This window comes from Acanthisitta chloris, unplaced genomic scaffold, assembly GCF_000695815.1.
Source record: "Acanthisitta chloris isolate BGI_N310 unplaced genomic scaffold, ASM69581v1 scaffold6092, whole genome shotgun sequence".
In the NCBI taxonomy this organism is placed as follows: domain Eukaryota; kingdom Metazoa; phylum Chordata; class Aves; order Passeriformes; family Acanthisittidae; genus Acanthisitta; species Acanthisitta chloris.
In genome coordinates, this window is record NW_008662066.1 from 4,085 (window position 1) to 26,558 (window position 22,474).

Genomic DNA, 22,474 nt, shown 5'->3' on the forward strand with positions numbered 1-22,474 from the left:
GTGGCTGTGGATCCTAAGCACATTTGTGCATAATACATGCAAAATAATTTTGCATTTGCTGCTTCTTAATATTATTGTCATAATTGATATTTTCTCACTCATGTCTATATCCAATTATTTCTGAGTCTTGCTTGGAGTTTGAATGTATTATTCCTTTCCCAGGTTGATTTCTGCATGTTCATCCTTCTCATTTTGGGGATTTGGCAAACTGAGATCCCCATTCTACATAAAAATAGCACATGGACATGAGTAATTTTATGTATGAGAGCCACTGGTCCCACAAACAAATATTGCTCACACATGAGGCCTAACACAAGATACAGAAATTCAGACCTAGACAGTTTATAGAGAAAATGAGGGACAAAAAATATATGTTGTAAGATTTTTGTTTCAAATGTGCTTGTCTGGTATAGAATCATTTCCCAGTTCTACAGTTAGGGCTATGCTAACACACATGCTGCCATCTCTGCTCCCACTCCTTCTGCAGTTAATTGTAGGTTATCATCTCTTGGAGGAGGGAAAAGTAATCAAACCCTGCCTTCATTCCAGCATTTGCAAAATTTAATTCTTCAGGATTTGTTTTCATTTTATCCCATTGTACTTTAATCTTCAGCTTTGCCTTCCTGCTTTACTTTTTCTTAATGTTTGCACGCTTTAATCCTAAATTATTATCATTCAGCTTCTGCTGTGTAATTAATGCTCATCTGATTTGAGGCCTTCTTCTGAAAATAGCTGTGGGTTTGTTTGCGTATTTTCATTAGTACAAAGTTAAACAGAATTTAACCCTAGGCCAAAAGGTGCTGTTCTGGAGACAGGCTCCACTGCATTTGAACCTTGCTGCTTAACAGCACAGCAGGCCTGGTGATTCCATATAAATAATGCCCAGGTAAGAGTTGTACAACTGGTCTTAAATGATTTTTCATCTTTCTTACTGGTTTGGGGTTTTTTTTATGCTGGCAGTTTCTAAGATACCCAGAAATGAGCAGCAATGGCCATGGGTGGACTGTAAATACATTTTATTATTTGGTTGTGAAATGTCTAACTCCACGGGGCTACAACCTCGAACGGAGCCTTTAATCCTTACTGCAGTTTGAATAAAGAGTAATAAAATGCCCTACTTGATCAGTGATTTACAGACACCTGCCTACATGGACAGACACAATGCTCTGGCTCTTTTCTCTACGGCTTTGTTTTAAAGAGGACATCCATGTAAGCTTTGTCCAGGTCAATGGATTTCTTCTGCATTGCTGCCCGCAAATTCTCAGGGATCAGCCTATGACCCAGGACAATGTCATCCTTGTTCCGAGGCCTCTGGGTCCGAGCATCATCCAGGGCACTGTGCACATCCTGCAGCTTCATCTGAAGCCAGTCCTGTCTCTCCACGGTGTGTCGGTGCTCTCCGAGGTTATGCATTAATTGCATCTCACTCACTGACCTTTTCCTGCACCAAAGACAAGCAAAGAAAGAGACTCATAGTGGCCCTTCCCAAATTCCAGATCATCTCTCACAGATCCAGGTTTGGTGACCTTTGTGAGGTATCACAATATAGAACTGTAGACACTACGTTTCTGATCTCTAAGGGATAGAATGACATCTGGAGAAGAGAGGAGGGTGGTTGGTGATGGATATATGAGTGAGAATGCATCAAAAATGGGAAGTAGTCCAGTTGAGCTTTGGGCTTATATGTTGTTATTATTGTTATTATTGTTGGTTTTGTTATATGTTAGGAAAAATGCTTCCCCTGTGAGGGTGTTGAGGCACTGGGATATTGCCCAGGGAGGTGGTGGAGTCACCATCCCTGGAAGTGTTTAAGAGGTGTCTGGATCTGACACTGGAGGATATGGTTTAGGGTTTAGGAGTTCCAGCAGTGACAGGTTAATGGTTGGACTCAGTGGTCTCAGAGGTCTCCTCCAACCTTGATGATTCTATGGTAATAAGTAACTGAACAATAAAACTATGGCATTTATTCAGTGGCAGTTTCTATGATCATCAGAGTCAAGAAAGCACAATTCCCTGTGGATTTGTGTCTCAACTGATTGATGTTAATATCTAAGTGTGAGTTCCAGCCAGATTCTCACACAGTACAAAAGATGCTCTCCTGTGGAGACCCCCAGGAGATGCACCTTAGCCAATGCTACTCCTAAGGGAAGACTTAGACAATTTTTCTCCCTCTACTCAGCCACTTATTTCCAAAAAATGTGTGAGACCTCAGTGTCTGATATCTCTGTAGCTGTATCTAGAGCACAGAATTTGCCCAGATTGGCCAAAAGGGTCAAAAGCAGGGACAGAATGCACACACATAAACCTAGACAGACCACCATGCTCTCAACAACAGTCAGAGTCACCCAGCATATAATCATGTACTCACATCATTGGTCTTCCATCAGAGTTTGTAAAAAAGCATATGGCATATAAAATGATTGCAGTCCGGGCCAGGGTTTTTATAGAAGTCATTTTGTCTACAAAGATAGCAGTGAATACATGTATAAATCTCTGTTTCAAGTAACTTCTGTTAATTCCAAAGAAATTTAGATTAGGAAAAAAGTTGAAGAAAGGCATCAGAGAATTGTTTTTGAAAAATGGGGTGGGTTTTTTAATGAAACGGGTTAGAGCAAGGAATGTAAATTAAAAATTTACTTCTGATCCTAATTTTGTGAGCAGCTTACTGTTGCTTCCCAGGCAACTGTGTGAACTTCAGTCAGCCTTAGCTGCCCTACATCATCATCATCTTCTTCTAGGTACCCATCTCTTGCATAACTGGGTGAAAAGCACCACGTTCTTCCAAAAGTATTTATCTATTGGGTTTTTTGGTTCTTATTATTACTACTACTACTACTTTATATGCTCCCAGTATGCTGAAATACTTGCATATAGCTATGCAAGTGAAACATTTTCTTCTTCTATTTCTTTTGCATGTTCTCTACAATGAAGAGACTGACACTTTTCTTGACAATTTTGCAGAGAGGCATAACTCTCCTGAGTTAGTTACATAAGAGAAATCAGAATTGAGCCCCTCATGTTTTTCAGAGATAATCCTGCATTGCCAGTATGAATTTCACTCTGCTTTGTCCATCATCATCAAAACTGCCCCCTGGAATACATTTGGAAAATATTTATTACTGATGATGCTACAACAGGGAAAAATGACAGTTCCAATATCAGATTCCAGTTTGGATTTTCAGCATTGGCTGCCAGAAAAGGCACCTTTTTGTTACAGCTTAAGAAATTTGATACAGAGGAACTGAAACTTAAGAAATATAAAACTCCACAATGCCATTTTTGCAATAGTTTCTGCAGCTTTAGGTCAGAGAAACATTTATACCATGTTCTCTTACACAACAATATGAATGAAGTCCTTCCAGTCCATCTAACCCAGTATTATAATTTCAGGACTTGAATTCACTTCAAGACATTTCCAACTCACTGTCTCAGATTTTTTAATTTTGCAAAATTCAGATAAAATAACAGTTTGATCTTACTAATATTCACTTTATTTCTAAGGTAGTTGGAAAAGAAACTAATGTAAAAAAAAGAATAAAGAATCAATGGTAACATTTTCTAAGTAAGTCTTGCAGAGAAGTTGGAAATAAAGTGGAGTGCACTCACCAGGCAGAATGTTGCAGAGATTTCTGGTTTGGGTATGTCGCAGATGACTGTCTCTTGATGTCAAGTATATTTAAAGACTACTGAATTGGTTTAGTGGACCCCTTAAATGTAACTTTAAAATAGAGCTTCAAAGTAACTTGGAGGCCCTTTTATTGTCTCAGTTGATGTCACTCTCAACACACACCCTCCTGACCCTCATGTGCCCACCCTTCAGATGCTTTGTGAATTTGGCATTTACAGGGAAAAGAGAGGTCTCAGCAAAAAGAAAGTATCCTGAGAAGCTGTGGAGAAGTTTGACTTTTAAATTCAGATTCTCTATTGCTCACAGAATTGTGCCCGAGATAACAGGATCTCTGGGGCTGTTGTAAGGATTTGCAAAGGAAACTTTGTGTTGTTAAATGCAGGGAGATAAAACTGAAATGAGGCACTGAGGTTAGTGATCTACAAATGCCAGATTCAAACAAAATACTGAAAAGCTAACACCTATAGCACTCGTGGGAAATAAGAATGGGAACTTCAGGTCAGATACCAGGTTTTTGGTGAAAGAATATGCTGGAGAGGAGCAGAAGCCCCAAGATGATAGAGGATCATGATTTTAATGAGAAGCTGGTGTCACTGAAAAGTTGTTCACATGGTGCTTAGACCTTCACTGTTGTGTTTTACCTATACCTATGAATATCCCCAAATGTCTCAAATGTGCTAGACAGAGTGAAGGTGTTTGAACTCTGATACAAATTAGTACTTTATAAGTTTGGGAAAAGAAATATAGATCTCTGCCTACGTTCTAAGAAGTGAAGTGTGTAAATCAGCAATACTTATGCATGAAGAAAGATTATTTTTGGCTGCAAGATTTTTTCCTACATGAGCTGCTTTTTCTGAGTTCCACTGTATTTCTCCAGGAAAAAAACCAAAACAACCAAAACCCCAATCAAAACCCAGTTTATATCTGCACAATGTAATATATAAAGCACAATTTTGGAATATATTATTGCTTTTACCATGAATGCTTTTTGGTTATGTTATATTCCTGTTGTGTTTCTAAGAGGGATAGAAGAGATATTTTACAATTTTGATTTGCATAGGTAGTATTCTCATGGGGAAAGGAAGGGAAGAACCAGAAATTCCAAAAAGCTCTAGAGATCTCATGGTTCCCTTGGTAAATAGAAAACTGAGTAAACTGAGAAGTAAAGGAGGAATTCACTTAAGTGCAAGAAACAGGGTGAAGATGACTTCCAGCATTATACTGTCAGTTGTCAATATCCTTCCCCCTGCACACAAATGCAGCACCCAGGGGTTTATGGGAATATATTCTATCAGGAGCTTTGTATCTCATGTGGTCACTAGGGATACTGACCTGAAGGCTAAACTGTGTCTGTACACCAAACAAATCATGATAGATGATGCCATGTAAACTGGCAGCAACTGGTAGCAAAAATTGGCAATATACCATGAGTAACAATTGCAAAATGAGTGTTAGCAGACTTGAGCTGCCAGTGTTGTTCTTTTAGTTGCAGTTGTGCCCCTTGCAACACACTTGTAAATCTGGAAGAGACCCCAGGCTGCAGCTCTGAGTAAAACTGAGACAGAAAACACCACAGTGTGATGTTGTAATTGAAAATTCTGAATTCACTTCGGGCAACCTGTAGAAGGTTAGCACAGATGCCCTTAGACAAGATGTAATTTTCACTGATTTATTGTGATACCTAATCTTTAAAGCAGCTCTGAAATAGGATTTCTTATTTATTGCAATTTTTACTCAAAGCCTTTACTAATAGGTTGTACCTAAAACATCAAACAAATCTGGCTTAACTTGATACTTTCAAAAAGTGCTGTTTGCTTCAGATGAATGAAGATAGAATAGTAAAAAACATATGAAATATGTAACCCACTATTTGTAAACAAACAGAGCCTGTGATGATAATTAAAGAAACTTTACTTTGCAGCTCAAAATTGGCATAGCTTTATCTGTATATGCAGAAAACCCTAACTTAGTTAATTTGGATTATTATCCCTGATATCCAGAAATTATGTTAATTGAAAATACAGCTGCTAATAACTTATCCAATGTCATCCATATTTGCTAAACTTGGCATATCAAATATGGGAATGACAAATCTTTTACAAAATATTGTCATTGTGTGCACTTTTGTCTGGGCACAGATGATGAGCTGGAGATGGTATTGAGCTCTTTTAATGTTTCAGACAGATGACATTCCTGTACAGATTCAAATTTTCCTCTTTCTTAAGCATTCTTTTAAAAATTCAGATCTCTTTTGGACGCTACTTAATGGAAGAGCTGAACCCAGAAACCAGGGCTAAAAGCCTACCCAAATTTATAGACACTACTGTAAAAATGAGGTATATAAACTCCCGTGACAGAAAGAAAAAAATAGAATATTATCTCAATGAAAAGGCATTTCCTGACCCTTTGTAGGTATAAGTCTGTACATATAGATACAGTGGCAAAATATGGATGAAAAAACCTGCAGTTTTTTAGGAATTTTTAGTGCCTACAAATGAGGAGTGACCTACATGAGAAGATTTTTGCTTCTCTTGGACTAAGATGAGGGAAAACAGGGGATTCTGAAAGCAGCAGGCTCAGAATGAGCCAGTGCATGAATCAGTGGGTACAACTGAAGAGAGCAGTGAGGAGAACATGAGGGTTTCAGGTACCCACCAGGCAACAACAAACTGATTGCAAACTATTGGTGCAGATTGTTGTGTTGTCATTAGTGACATTTCCTTTCCTTTGGAACAGGAAGAACTGAGAGTGGGTCACTTTTCATGAGACTCAGGCTGAAATACAATAATGCTTAGAAGATTGTAGTTGAAATGTTTGACTATTACTTCATGGAAATCAGCAAATTTTCTCTGACTCCATCGGAGCCTGAATGGAGCGTTCCTTTTTATCATCATCTAACCCCACAGAATGCTGCACTGGCAATGAGACAACATAACACTGTAAACTGCAGAGTTTATTACAGTAATGGTTTCTCTCTGCCATCAGGTGTTCTGGATATCAAACAAGGGCATGGCACTTCTGAGGGAGAGGGCTGAAGAACTGAGGATGCTGGAATCACAGCGTGGGAGGGAAGAGCTGACCACAGCCTTTTCCTCTGACAAGACTTTTTCTTGATCAGCTAGAAACCTCCCCTACCCTGACCTTCCCTTAGAGATTGTGCAGATACCTGAATCAATTGGGCATGAAGAAATCTGTGTTGCTTTGTTTGCAGGTGATGTGCCCCTTACGTTGAATCCGTGTCATTGAATGTAACCAGAGCCCAGGTTTGAAAACAAGGGGAAAGCAACTAGACAGATTTTGCAGACAGGTAGGTGAACAATGTAAAAATTCTGAACTCTTGAAAAATTTTTTCATATATTCATTTTGTCAGGGAAAAATATTACAGTGCTTCTTGAAATACATCCTGAGGTACATTGCTAGAATATGGTTAGAGGACACAAAACTTTCTGGAATTATAATCTGAAGTGATTGAAGCATGCTTTCAAAAATTAATTATGTCATCTGGTGTGTCAATATTCCTACAGAATTCTTCATCCTATAGATTAAAGGTTTCCTTACTGCAGTCAGAGTATTGCAGTGCTGGTTACAAAAGCAGGATTTTTCCAGCTTGCTTTTTCCAGTGGGTGGTTCCAGTGGTGGATGTTTTCTAACTGCAGCTATGGCTAAGAGAAAATCAGTGGGTCATTGAGCAAGGGAGCAAAGTAATTGGTGACACACTGGGTGATTGGTGAGGCAACCTTTCTAAATGTGTCCAAGGAATGTTTCTGCCTTGACACAATGAAGAGCCAAAGTGACAGTCAGTAAACTCTTTAAAACTTCATTTGATTGACAAGATTTGTGGCTTTTCAAATACCACAGCAGCATGTTTGGTAATTTATGTCAGCAATGTTGGGTATTTCAGGTGGGTTTTGGGTTCATGCAACTAGATGAAGCTTCAACATGCCAATTTGCATTTAGAAAAAAAAGAGCACAGAGATTTCTGTGAAAATCAAAAGTTTGCCTGTCACAATTCTACTTTGTGTCCAATCTGCTTTATACAATGTGTTTTTAGCAGCTACTGGCAAATGTGCATTTGGAAAGAATTGCTTGCCAGTTTATTTTTTCTCCAGTTGCATAAAATCTTTCATTTCAGAATCACAATGTTCCTGAATCTTCCTGGGGGTTTTTTGGTTTTGTGTTTGTGTTTTTTTTTCAGGTTATGGACATTTAGACAAAGACAGGTTAACTGCAAACATCACTGAGAAAAAGATCAGAGAGAAAACAGAAGCTGTAGATTCAAGTCCCAGTCTAGTCCAACCTGACTTTAAGTTCACTTGCTCACCTAGGGAGATAGACTGAACACTGTCATGATAATTGTGATCCAAATTATTTCCAGAGTTTTTCACTGATTAAATGAAGCATACACAATGTCTGACTGGACACCTCCTTTTGCTCTCAGTGTAACTTAGCCATGTTATCTAACAGAGCTGTCCAGTCTATCATAGAATTTATTGACCTATCATGGACATGCCAGACTTTGATGATATGATCACGAATGCATGAGTGCTTGCTCTCTGCATGCCACCCTACAGCATGGCTGCATAGAATTTCACATAGCATTACATGGCTGTTTTGAAGACTAAATGGAGAGGCCTGCTTACCTCATCTCTCTCTCATGAGAAGAATCTGAAGCTTGGTGAAAGAGCCCAGAGCAGCCTGAAGGAATGCTAAAATGGCTGTTAAGTCAAGTCATGTAGATGAGCTACCTCTGAGTCTCTACAGAGACATATTTCAGTGATCAGTGATAAAAATGCTGTTGTGCATCCTGAACAATCAGAAAAGCCATGCTTAGTTTCAACACATACATACTGGCACATTTTTAAAGTTCTGTTAGGGAACCATGAACTGGATATGTAAGTATTTGTAGGAGTGTGTGCAATGGTATAAGTTTGGCTTTGGATTTAAAAGTTCTGGTAAATTATTCCACAGTCACTAATTACTTAGCAGGATATTAGCCCTCATGACACTGAGGGCTGCCAATACCCTGCTGAATTCATAGCTTCAGTGATCAATATGGTACTTTATCCTATTTCAGTAGATAGGAAGGTGGTACAGAACTCAAAACTGCTGTTTTGTCATCAGATTTCTGGGATCAATACCAAACTGAATGATGCATACCCATATTCACACACATATATGTATAGTCATATATAGGCCAGAATGTTTATTGGCTATTACTGGCTCTAAATACTTTGTGCAGGCTTGAGTTCCCTTTTAATGACTTGCAGGGCAGTAGGAGCTATAACGAGGCCTCATGTTGTCTTTTGTCATCCTTGAAACCGACATGGCATCCCTGACAAGCCACACAAGGAGACCAGCTTTGAGGGCACAAGTAATCCCACAGGGAAATGCATCTAATATTGAAACAGGGGTGAGTCTAAAATCCACTCCCATTCTTTTTCCAGTCTGAAGCATTTCACTCAAGACTTCAGGATTCAGGACCCCTCTCTTCAGCACATATCTGCACACACAGGCACATACATGCACAATAGGACCAGGAGGTGATTCTGCCCCTGGACTCAGCACTGGTGAGGCCACACCTTGAATCCTGTGCTCAGTTCTGGGCCCCTCAGCTCAGGAGGGACATTGAGGTGCTGGAGCAGGTCCAGAGAAGAGCAACGAGGCTGGTGAAGGGACTGGAGCACAAGTGCCATGAGGAGAGGCTGAGGGAGCTGGGGGTGTTCAGCCTGGAGAAGAGGAGGCTCAGGGGAGACCTTAGCACCCTCTGCAACTCCCTGACAGGAGGTTGGACTCAGGTGGGGGTTGGTCTCTTCTCCCAGGCAACCAGCAGCAGGACAAGAGGGCACAGACTCAAGCTCTGCCAGGGGAGGGTTAGGTTGGATATTAGGAAGAGATTTTTTCCAGAGAGAGTGATCAGACATTGGAATGTGCTGCCCAGGGAGGTGGTGGATTCACCATCCCTGGAGGTTTTCAAGCTGAGACTGGATGTGGCACTTAGTGCCATGGGCTAGTGACCATGGTAGGGTTGGACTTGATGATCTTGGAGGTCTATTCCAACCCAGTTGATTCTATGGTTCTATGATCTACTAAAAAAGGTTTGTGTAATTAAATATTAGGAGCAGCAGACATCTACAAGTGTCAGGTTTGACCTAACAAAACTGTTCCAGGAATGAATGTGCTAGCTCTGCATAAAATAGCTGTGAAGGCTCGGGATGGTACAGGACGAAACGATGAAGGTCTGCGTGTTTTATGCAGGTAGCCACATATTTTTCTACCCTTTCTACTGAAAAGACAGTTCAAGTTCATATTCCCATATTTTTTGCAGTCACTGCAGATGAACAGATAGCATCCAAGTAAGCAATCTGGAGCTTGATGAAATCTCATGGGAATGAGGAGTACAATTCACAAGTGAATGATGACATTTCAGACCTTTTCTTCAATCCAGTGACTGCCCTGAAAAAAATCTTAGTGTACAGTCAGTTGAAAAAATTGTAAACATAAAGAACTGGCATAAATTATTGTTTTTATTGGGTTTTGAAAGAAAATATTGTGCTAGGTGCTGTTTAGTTCTTTGCTTAGCCTCCACTGAAATCTAGTCATAGGCTGTGTTTGTTCTTCCATATGAAATTTAGGCTCTGCATTTTAATTTTCTATGCTTTTTATAAAAGGCCTAGATCACCCCTTTCATGCACTGCACATTGTCATTTTCATCTATGCAGTCTGGGCTAGGATACAAACAAATCAAAATTTGCTTAGCTTGCACTGTGCATGAATGACAATACAGAACACTGAGTGGTGAAGGACCTAACTCTGTATTTCTGCCCTCATTTTCTGTTACTCCTTGTTTTACATTGTGATCTCCCTATCTCATGGGATAGACTAATGAAGGTAAGAATCAAACAATTCTGCCTAAGCAATCACCTCATTTTCCAGGGTTCCTAGTCCTTATTAAAATGGTTATCCCTACCAAATCCTGTCCCTAACTTGGTATTTCCTTGGTAACCCCTCTGCTAGGCACAGGCTTTTCACCATTAGCCAGATAACTTTCCTCCTATTGCCTCCTCTGTCCTCTTCTTACTGCCCACTACTAAAATGAATGGTTGGTTTTCAATATTTAAGAAAAGATAACAATGACTATATACACACAAATATTTATAGATATAAAGAAGAAACTCTAAGAAGGAGCCCAAACCTATAATATCCTTTTACAAACTGTTCCTCCTCTTCCTGTGAGTTGTGCAATTCTACATGACCTCAAGATTGTGAACTCTTTGGGTATGGATTGTAGCATTTCATTAATTCATGTGCACAGTTAGCAGTGCAGTAACAATGTGGTTTTGCAGTTTTACAGTGATCCTACAAATGCATCTTAGAGAATCATGTGAAGGAAAGATTCTAAGCCATCATCCCTCACAGCCTTGTGAAATTAAAGGGCAAGATAATTTAGGCAATTACTGCATTGGTTTTCTCAATATTAGTGTCCCTTCTTTGGGAGGAATCCCTTTAAAAGGAATCTCTGTCTATCTCTAATATGAATGACCTGGAAACCAAAGGCATGGTCAGAAAGTAATAGGAAATGGGGCATACTAATGTGCAAACTGATGCTGAGGCAATAGTAGCATCCAAGGCCCCTAAATCTCTTCATATCTGAGAGGTATATAAACCTTCACAAGAGTATAAATTTACCAAGGTGCACAGAGGAGATGGTTTGAGCTGACTGTTTTTGTTCCCTGCTGGAATCTGTGCTGTAACTGTAGGAACAGCCTCTATAAATAGCCCAACCCAGTTACCTTTTTTCAGAACTTCAGGGATGGCTAATCCCCAAAATAGATGAATTACATAACTCTGTTCTCTAAACATATTTGTTCACTCTGCAAATTGGGTTCTTTGCACACCACTGTGAAATTAGTGCATCCCTGTAGCTTCCATTCAGTGCTCACTGGAGCAGTTTTTCAGTTGACATGGTCTAACTGACTCACAGGAGCAGTGCTAATTTTCAGCATCTGAGGATTTGGACTTGAGCTGCAGATATTTATGAAAGTATATTTAAAAAGAAGAACAGATCTGAAATATCAGACTATACCACTGATGCTAAAGTGCAGTTGGGTAGGGTGAACAAGGCATGTTTTTGATGCACTAGGCTGGATGCACATGGCTGAGTGATATGAGTTGGAGCACATTGGCAAGGCTGTCCTTGAATTTAAGGTTGCAACAGAACTCAGAAAAGTATTTCTTCCTCTGGAAAACAATAGTATTTAAGAAGCACCATATACTAAAGGGAAGATTTAATCCTGGAGTTCTGAAATCTGTCCTTAAAGGAGCCAGTTTACACAAGTCTGGGCCAGTGTATGTTAAATGGAAAAGCCATTCTTGGACCAAATTCTAACTCTTTAAAAGTCTAAGGGCCTTCTACAGTGAAGCTGTACATTGGAAGTACTTCCAGAATACCACAAGAGTTCTTAATGCATGCAACATATGTCCAGGCACTGCCTTCTCAAGTTGAGCAGTCACATGTGCCAGTGCTGCAGTGGTCTAGCAGCTCAGTAGAGAGAGGACATTGCATTGGAATGGGCAGATCTGAAGACACACATGCTCAAATATGACCTCAGCACATTAAGGATATACTTAGAGGTATAGTATCCTTCCAGCAAAGAGTCACCAATGCCCAAACAGGTCTCTTGCTCATGGCCATTCTCACAGCACCTTTGAGGGAAGAGTTACTCCACACATTTTACAGATGAGCATACAGAAATAGGAAAAACTATGTCCACAAATCTCAAAGCTGAAATCTACCTGGAATAATAGGAAATATTACCCAAAAGTCTTTGCATCACTGCCTGTCAGTGGAGATACATTCCCATAACATCATGGCTGCAGAGACCAAAAGCTGAACTTGTTTGGTATGAGAAGTTCTGCATTGCAGGTGGCAGTGCAGGCCATGGGGCTGACAGTCTATTACTGCTCTATTATGTAATGTTTACAAGCTCTTTGGCACAAGTGATCTGACCCCTGCAAGAGGCACATATCTGCCACTCTACTAGGGCTGCAATCTCATCTTGTCTTCCCTGCATTGATCTTCACAGAGGAATTATACAAAATCTGCAGGCAGGAATTTTAAGCTTCTTGGGTGTTACTAGATTTTCACCCTAAGTGTGTCCATGTTTTGTGCTCTCCAGACATACTTATTTTCTTTCCATCAGCCTCCACTATTTATCCATCTCTGTTGTGGGTCTCTTCTGGGTTTTTATGCTTAATTAATAATCAGTCCTATGGCACACTACATACCATATTTCTGAAGAAATATAAATACATACTGTTCTGCTTAATTTATAGCTCTGTTCTTTTGAAGCATGAAGGAAAATCTCTTTGCAAAACTATGAACACTGAAGGGAATGATTGTCATTTTTTGGATTTCTGGGGAGCCTCACACTGACAGCTGTTATTGCTGGTGCCAATCCCACCTCCATGTAATGAAACACTTCTCTGCATTATCTCACTGCACAAGTATGATAAATACTTTGTTACAGGCATTTCCTTACATCCTAGTCCTTCTGTGGTGGTGAACCACAGGTGTTGACAAGTTGCTCAGCTTCTGTGGCTGCATTGTAAATAGCATTAGACTAATCAGGTGATGATATCACATCAATGTTTTGAATTTCCAAAGAAATACCTTTAATTCCTACTTTTTGAGGACAGACCATGAGAAAATACAAAGGGCTTTTCAAATTTTTCAGTGTTCAGAAGAGCCTACTGTCCACATAGCATCCTTAAAAGAAGAGGCTTTCAACTATGTCATGTTTCACAAAACCATTCAGATTGTCAGATGTCCTGTAGTGCAACTGCCTGCTCACAGCAGAGTCAATGATGAATTCAGACCAGGATGCTCAGGGCACCATTAATTTACAAGCCAAGTGATAGAGTGACTAGAGAAAGAAACAAGTTATGTGAGATAGGTAAAGGCTCTTCAGTATTTATATTTGTTTACACTAAGCAAAATATTCAGTAGGAATAAACATCCATTCCAGAGGACAGTGAGCTAGTTGTATCAGTCTTTGAAAAAGGCTCTTGGAGTGATCTGGTGCATTAGACAACAGTGAATTTTATTTAGGTACATTGGTTACCTTAATAATGGAAATAGAAAAAACTGCCAGAATAACCACCATAAAGAAGATCCTGCCTCACTTATCTCTCAGAGAGATTGGATATGCTGAAAAATATTAGATATAAAAGAGAAGATGGATCTTGAGTATGACCTGATTTAGAAATTTCTGTATTCCTAAGAATATCACATGTCAAGAGACATCATCCACTGGAGCATGAGCTTCCCAGAAGGATTTTGTCCCCTCACTTTCTGTTTTCATCAGAAAAGGAATCCAGATACTGAAAAAGTATTTATGTGAAACTAAAGAACAGTGGTGCATTTAAATATTTTTTAATCAACGTGTTTCACCTCATTTAGGATTTTTATCATGCAATATATCTTGGCTCCAAGTTGGCTTTGGCAAGTTTCTTAGAAAATTATTGTCTTTCAAGGAGTTTCAGGAAGCACTGGCAAAATATTCAAATGCAAAAGCTTTTGAAAATCTGATGCATTATAGCTAAAATCTTAGCATTAGTCATGAATATTTGCAATCAAGGGTGGATCTGCTGAGACAGGTGTATTGCAAAGGTCATTCTTTGCCTAGCATGCATTTTCCTTGGCTCATTTTATCATTAAATCTGTGCATCTAACTGATGTCTTTGGATATCTTTCTTAGAACCAGAAAAACAAACCACAGGTACAAAATGCTATGTGGGGGGAGGTGTCATTTGAACTTATCACACTGTCTGAATCTTGCATGTGACAAGGACAAGCAGGACTTTATAGTGCTCTTCTGTTCTGTCAGTGTATGCACCTAGAGTATAATACAGTCAATATTTTTGTTTTCTGACCCTAAACAACCACAGCAACTCTTTCAAGAGTTCAGTGGCAGTGGCTTCCCTCATTGTAAATTAGATGGGCTAAATTTTCCTAAGTGACCCTTGAAACCTGACTGCCAGGGTGTTTCTTTTCCCCTTGGTGCAGTTTCACAAGCACAGAATCTCATGGAAGCTTTCTCAGAGAGCACTGGTCCTACATGCTCTGGCTGGGAACGTTCTCCCTTCATTTGTGCCAGTGATCCCAAAAGGAGAATTTGGCCTACAGATCAAGTTCCCTCGCTCCTGGGTTTCTGTTCTAAGGCAAGCAGACATTCACTAGTAAAGATGGCTCTGCTACCACTGTAGAGGTAGGGATGCACAGCAGGAGGACAGTTTGTAATTAAACTCAGATATCTGATATCAGTTTATTGGCATCATCAATGGACTTGTTTTATTCAAAAACAAGCCAGTTCAAGTTTTAAAGAATGTCTGAAATTGTGCCTCTGCAGAGTTGGTGAGATTTTAGGGAAGCCATGGGTTTCTGAGAGTACCACCAGCTCCTAGGGATAAGTTCTGGAACTGATGTTTGGCCCAGGGACCTTCTTTTCTATGATTGTTTCCTTTGATGACATCCATATAGGAGTCCCATGTACTGCCAGCAAGGATGGCAGTTTGCTTTATGGGAAATGAGAAAATATGGTAAGAATCTTGGAGGAAAACGGCTTATCATCTTTACCTGGATATTCTTTAGTCCTTGCATACATTAGAAAGCTGAACAAGTCCACTTTGTGTATCAGGGCCTAATTATTATGCTGTTGCATGTATTTTTCCAGTTTTTAGTGCTACAGGAGACATGGCAGGTTGTAAAATACCTGTAAAGGAATAACATTTTCCTCTGTATTTTATTTTGAAGACCTTTTGCTATCAGACAAAGTTGCAGAACAAATAGTTCCATACTGAGTGACAGCTGTAAAGGCAGAGGAGTGCACAGAGCTGCAGCTGCGTGTGCTGCCAGCACCGCTGCCCTCTCCTGGGGACAAGGCACCAGCAAGTACAGTACATTTGCTTTTGCTGCTGAAACCAAAAATATGGGATTCCTTATTCATATTATTGAGAAGCAAATTGTTCCCATGGGTGAAAACAGGTAGCCAAAAAGCCTATTCCTAAGAAAAAAAAACAACATCTGAACAATTTGCTATGCAAATAATACAGAATTATTTGTTATAGAATCATAGAATGGTCTGGGTTGGAAGGAACCCTAAAGACTATTTAGTTCCAACCCCCCTGTCATGGGCAGCTTCCCCTTCCACTAGATCAGGCTGCTCAATGCCCCATCCAGCCTGGCTTGGAGCACTCCAGGGATGGGGCAGCCACAGCTCCTCTGGGCAGCCTGTGCCAGTGTCTCACCACCCTCACAGTAAAGAATTTCTTCCTAATATCTAATCTAAAGCTAGTCTCTTTCAGTGTGAAGCCATTCAGGGGGGAATGTTCTGTAAAGTGTCTCTCTCCATCTTTCTTGCAGGGTCCCTTCAGGTATTGGAAGGTGACAATTAGGTCACTCCAAAGCCTTCTCTTCTCCAGGCTGAACAGTCCCAATTCTCTCAGCCTTTCCCCATAGGAGTGGTGCTCCATCCCTCTAATCATCTTGGTAGCCTCCTCTACACTCACTCCAAGAGGTCAATGTCCTTCCTGCACTGGGGACCCCAGAGCAGGATGCAGCACTGCACGTGGGGGTCTCATGAGATTGGAGCAGAGGGGCAGCATCACCTCCCTTGACCTGCTGGCCATGCTTTTGTGATGCAGCCCAGATGTGACAGAACCTTTCCATAGTCACTCTGACAACAAAGAGAAACCAGGACAAGTTAACCCTGCAGTAATCCTGATGAAGTCAATGAACTGTGGTTGCACAAAACTTGAATCTGGACCATGATGTTCAGTTTAAGTGTTGACAGATGAACTCTTACAGATTTGGAAAGACTGCTTTAGGAATTTATCACCTTAGCTGTTGACTTCTCCTCCCAGCTAGATGTCACTGCCACAAATACTGACCTGCATGAATTAGGCATATGAGCATTTCTAATCAGTTGCAGCAAAACCTGACAGATTTCTAGACAGAAAAAAACCCAACCAAAACTAGGCCTATATGAAAAAAACCCCTGTAAGTGTTTGTGATAAATCAGATAGAAATAGCTAGAAGATGTAGTAATAGTGATTCACACAGTATCTTACACAGTAGCACTTACATCAGTATTCTGATGCAGTAATACAATCTTAACCTCAGAAATCATCTACCTCCAAAGATCTGTTTGGTTTAAGCATTATGCCTTTCCACCACACCCAAACAAGAGTATCTTTGTGTAAATATCCTAGACCAGAAAATATCCTACATCTGGGATGCAGAACTGAATTCAAACATGGTTTTTCCATGACAGAGATGTAGTTATACTTTGCAATATTACACAGTTTGCAGTAACTAAAGAATGTAGTCATCCTTCTGATGCATTTAGAAACTATATAATTAGTGTTATTGCTTCTGCCTAATTGGTCTTTTCATGACAGTTGTCATATATGGAATTGCTTCAAGACCTTATGGCTCTGAGAGTTAAGCCAGCAGGCTCATTGTCTGTCACATAAACCATAAGTATATAGAGACAATGTTCCTCTCACTCACAGGTATCATAGCACCTCGTGATCCTTTTCACAAGGTTCAGATTACCTAAGATGTTTTACAGTGAAAAATCAAAATCCTCTAAGGAGTCATAAACATGTCCAGTTTTCCTCAATACCAAGGTCTGCCACAGGCAACTTGCTTTATTTCTAATTCATTGCAGTTTAAACCAAAGTATGCTACAATTTATGTGGAATTGCAACTAGTTTGCCTATGCAAAAGAGCTGTCAAGCCATGTGATACCTAGCAACTCCAATTATCCTCTATCAGATATTAGCTATAGAAAGCAAAACCTCAAAAATTATCACGTTGGGAACAAATGGTTTCACTGCTTGTGAAAGGGTGTCTAAACGTGCTGAGGTGGAGTAGTAATGCTGGAGTACTCTAATAGGGACTGTTCCTTGAAGAAATCCTTGTGTTATCATAGAATCATAGAATTTAGGGGTTGGAATGGACCTTACAGATCATCCAGTCCCAACCCCTGCCCTGGGCAGGGACACCTCCTCACTAGATCAGGTTGATCAGGGCTCACCCAGCCTTGAACACCACCAGGGCTGGGGCAGCCACCACGTCCCTGGGCAACCTGGGACAGTGTCTCACCACCCTTAGAGTAAAAACTTTTTTCTCTCATCCAACCTAAACTATCTCTCCTTCAGTTCAAACCCATTACCCCTTGTCCTGTCACTGCAGTTCCTAACACAGAGTCCCTCTCTGGCTCCTTGTAGCCCCTTCAGATACTGAAGAGTTGCTCTGAGGTCTCTATACAACCTTCTCTTCTCCAGGCTGAACAGCCCCAACTCCCTCAGCCTGTCCTCACAGGGAGATGCTCCAGTGCTCTTAGCAACTTCATGGCCTCCTCTGGACTTGCTCCAACAGTTCCATGTCCTTCTTGGGCTGAGGGCACTGTGTGCAGTATTCCAGGTGGGTCTCAGGAGAGCAGAGTGGAGAGGAAGAATCACCTCCTTTGACCAGTTGCCCACACTCCTTTGGATGCAGCCCAGGATTGCATTGGCTTTCTGGGCTGAGTTCACACCGCAGCTCATGAGGAGCTTCTCATCCAGAATATCCCCTGTCTCAGGCAGGGACACAAAAATATCATATGTCTCAGCATACAGAACAACTGTAATCATGCTTCCTGGGAACTGGAAGAATGACTGCATCATTCTTCAGCAGGGGTGTCCTGAAATGCTTATACTTTGACTATTAATTTCTCACATCTGCAAATGTCACTGGAGACCTCACACTAGTTTGTTCCATTTCACACCACTAAACAGTGTAGGAGAAATAAATATCGCTTAATACATAGCAGTTTGAGACGATTTTCCCAAAGCATTTCCTAGTAAAATTGAAGGCAGCTCCCCAGGTTATTGCGGTGGTGAGTGCAGTGAGCCTGACACGGGGTTTGCTATTTGCCTCTAGATGGTGCTCTCAAATTGGGATTAAGTAGTTCCTTTAGCTTTTCATGGCAACTTTCAGAATTAATAAATAACAGTTAAACAGCTCTCTCAAAATAAAAATAAAGCTTGTCAAAAGAGCAAGGAAAATCACTTGCTAGAATGCATAAGAGTGTACCATATGTTAGTTTCAGATAACTGATAACCCCCAGAATGTTTAAGGAAGTCATTTTAATTCTAGGGAAATCAGCACTGGAGCCATATAATACTTATGAAAAAGGTGCTCAACACTTTATTCTAAGAACAAGTTCCACTCTTGACTGTGTGGTTTGTGTGGATCTGCACATGCACACTCGTACTCAGCATTCTCCTTCACATGGTGCAAATATTATTTCAGAAAGTAGTGGTGATTCATGTGTCTCAGGGATTTCTGGCAATGTCCATTGTCTTTGAGCAGGAGGCTCAAGATTTTACATCATTTATAAATGATGTGCACTCTTTTGGGTTCTTTTTTTCTTTTCAACAAGCAAGTCATCTTACTCTTGCACATTCCTTCCCAAAGAGAGCTGTAACTGAGGTGGCATCCAGCAGTAAGAGGCTCTCTTGGTCCCACCATTCGCTTCCTATTTCTTCTGCCACATGCACCTGTGATGCACACGGGAGCATTTGGTTAAAAATGAAACAGTGGAGGACTTTGGAGGCCACTACTGTCCTGCTGATAAATCTCTTAGAGAATGAGCAGCTTTTCCTACTTTTTGTAGTAATTTAATATCTGTCCTAACGTTTTTTCCATCCTCTCTCCCCTGTAGTGGCAGTTATGCAGGGTTCATCTTGTTCCTTTTATTCGTAGCTCACATTAGAGTAAGCTCTGTTGTGACATACCATTCTTTATTCCTTTGCTTCCTTTCCTTGAGTTTAAATCTCTGTTCATACCAGCTGATCCAGTTGTAGGTAAAATGAAACACCCAATTGCTCATGATGAAGATCAGGATGTCACATTCTCCTTTGACAGTCAGTGTTTCCACACGTAAAAGTTTAGTTTCAGCTAGCACAAGACCAGAGGTGTAAATTGTGCAAAGCTGTATGTGGTGTGCCCTTTAACACTCAAATGCATTGAGCAAAAGCAACTGAGACTGGTTTGTGCTAACCCTGGTTAATAAAGAAAAGAAAGCTGAAACTTGGAGATTGCAATGTGAGGGATTCTAGAAAATACTGTATGAAGCTTTGTTTCCTGACAGGAATGGCTCAACAGCTGTTTTTCTTACCTCAATGTGACAGTTAGTGAACAAAGCTATAAGGAAAGAAGGCTCAGGTTCACTATGGTTCTAGTATTGATTTTTTTTTCCCTGTATGACATTAGGAGCAACTTCACTTCTCTCAGGACCTGCTCCATTAGCCACTTTCCAAAACAATCTCTGTTCACAGTATCATAGAATCATCATAGAATAACCTGAGTTGGGTGGAACCCACAAGGATCATCAAGTCCAACCCCTGGACTTTTGCTCTAAATGTTTCTGCCTGCAGTGATTTAAAATACTAAATCATCTAAGCATAGTAAAATTGTACAAGCATTCCTAGCAAAGTCTCAGGCAGTTACTGGTACAATTAAAACTGTATGCTTCTTACACACGTAATAGACATCTCCTTAACTCAACACACCATTGGTTTTCATCTTTCAGGAAATCAGTGCACACAGAATTTTGAAAATCTGTGCTCCAATTACTATTGACATGCAGTAGTGACTCTGATGTCAGAGCAGCTATCATGCTGAATTCTTTGTTTGAAAAGAAAAATCAAATGGAAGATATAAACCTATTAAATTATTTCCACTTCTCATATAGTTTAACCTGTGGAATTACAGATATAATTGACTAAGAAGCATTTTTTAGAAAACTTCATTAGGAATAAGGGGTACAGATTAGATTATTTTTAACAGGAATGTCTTTAGCATAACATAGCATAACAGTAATTTATTAGTCTTTCAGAAATACTTTAATAGTTTTCTCTACATGGAAAACTAAGATGGCAGATACTTCTTATATGATTGAAATGCTGATGGCACTTCCTCACCATGTTGCTTCCCAGATTTGCCTCTGAATTGATCTTCAGATTATTATTCCAGGGTATACACTGGCACAGATGTTCCTGTGTTCCAGGCTGGAGTTTGTCCACTATCATAACTTCTCTAACGGTGGTTTCTGTCTCAGTAACCCCACTGTTTTCTCTGTCCTCATGTCCTCTCTGTCCTCAACCTGCAGCAGAGACTCACACAGCTGTCCTGGGAGGAGAGGGTTAAATGTCAGTCACATAGTTCTAATCTAGCAAGTAGACAGTGTGCAGAGAGAGAAAGTAGGAAGACAGGGAGCAGAAGACTGTACAGCTGCACTTGCAGTCACCATCAAAAGTGGTAGGTCAGTGCCCATCATCCAGCAGCTGTAATCCATTTCCCTGGGTGGCAAAGAGAGCACTGGTCTGAAGCAAGTCTAAAGCTCACACATACAACCCAGACAGACAGAGGCAGATTAATGACTTAGAGGTTTAAATTACAGTAACCACAGAGTCTGTGTGTCTCTCTGCCACATGCAGACAGAACCCATTAATGAGTAACCATCACGTTGCTCCTCTAACTTCTTGCCTTAGGGTACTGCATTGTGCAAAATGTGTACATTTCTCTAGGTAAAGGCAGTAGTTCATGATGCCAGGGGCAGTTTCTTGCAGTTAACTGCTCTTAGGTTAACAAGGTGATTTAAAGTCGGTGGGAAGGAAGGAGCTGAGGCTTATAAATCATGTTAAAAGTTGTATGAACACACTTTATGATATGCATAGTCATTTTCTGAGTCATATTTGTGAATAGAAAGACATTTGTTTCCTCCCTTCTAAGAATGAGGTTCATAATTTCCTTGAGAAAAGTGACATTAGCAATGGGTATGTAGCATGACTCATACAGGTATTCAGGTAGCAGTTTCATTGGATTCTATTTTCTTAGGATCAGTACATAGAACAGAGCTTCATTTACTGGCACCAGTGTCGAGTTTTTCATGAGTAACAATCCAAAACATGCACTGTGTTCTGCTTGTGACTATCTCATTCATGACTGTGCCTTAGTGTATTCCCTTATGTGGATGCTTCCATCAGATACACAACTTCTTGTCCATAGTGAATTGGACAGAGCAAAATGAATCAGAGAAAACTGACATTCCAGCTACTTTTCTGCTCTCCTGAAGAAGCCTGTCCAGCACTCTCACTGTTTGCTGGAAGACAGGAAATGCTTTCAAATAGAGTCATCTTTCAGACCGAGGCAAACAAAAAATCCATGTCTTGTGTGAGAGGACACACAGTTTGGATCACCCTGAGCAAAGCCAGCTCAGGTACCTCACTATCCCACAGGAGGGCTTAGATTTATAGTATTAGAACTCTTGAATGTGCACTCAGCACACATACATTCAGTGTGATAAAGACATTAAGTTAAATTGCTGCACTTCATATTAATTATATTAATGAAACCAATGTTTGCAATGTGTGTGAACCAACATGCTCTGAAAAGGACTCTGATGTCTTATCTCTTGCGTAGTATTTAATGAGTGGAGATGGCAAGTGTGATTGTACATAAACACACACGTCTGCAACTGTGGCCTTGTATTAGCAAGTGCCACAGCACAGCAGAAATGGATCTGTGCAGTAAAACAGTAGATTCTGTGAGCCTGGTTTCACTTTATGTGTTTTGGGAAGGGGTTACTCCAGACCAGCTCTCATGCTGTCAACTGGATTAGTTCTTGGGGCACATTCAGGGACCTCCCAGGGTAAATTTCTAGTTTAAGCTTGCTCCACTGCGTGAACCAAAGCATGATAACTGGAGAGGATCAAGAGCTTTACTTCAGAAACACA

General features: G+C 40.4%; 1 protein-coding gene across 1 annotated transcript; it reads right to left on the reverse strand.

Moving 5' to 3' along the window:
- Positions 1–1,179: 1,179 nt before the first annotated feature.
- Positions 1,180–2,459, reverse strand: PTH (parathyroid hormone). Its single transcript, XM_009070460.1, has 2 exons — positions 2,369–2,459; positions 1,180–1,441 (listed from the first exon to the last, which is right to left on the reverse strand). The coding sequence occupies exons 1-2, from the start codon at positions 2,452–2,454 to the stop codon at positions 1,180–1,182; spliced, it is 348 nt and encodes a 115-aa protein (XP_009068708.1). The 5' UTR covers positions 2,455–2,459.
- Between the last annotated feature and the right edge of the window lie 20,015 nt (positions 2,460–22,474).

Bases quoted from the DNA above. Each gene is read 5' to 3' on its own strand.
- PTH (XM_009070460.1), bottom strand. From the start codon at position 2,454: ATGACTTCTATAAAAACCCTGGCCCGGACTGCAATCATTTTATATGCC. The intron at 1,442-2,368 runs GTGAGTACATGA...TCTTTGGTGCAG, and splicing joins TCTGATGGAAGACCAATGAT to GAAAAGGTCAGTGAGTGAGA.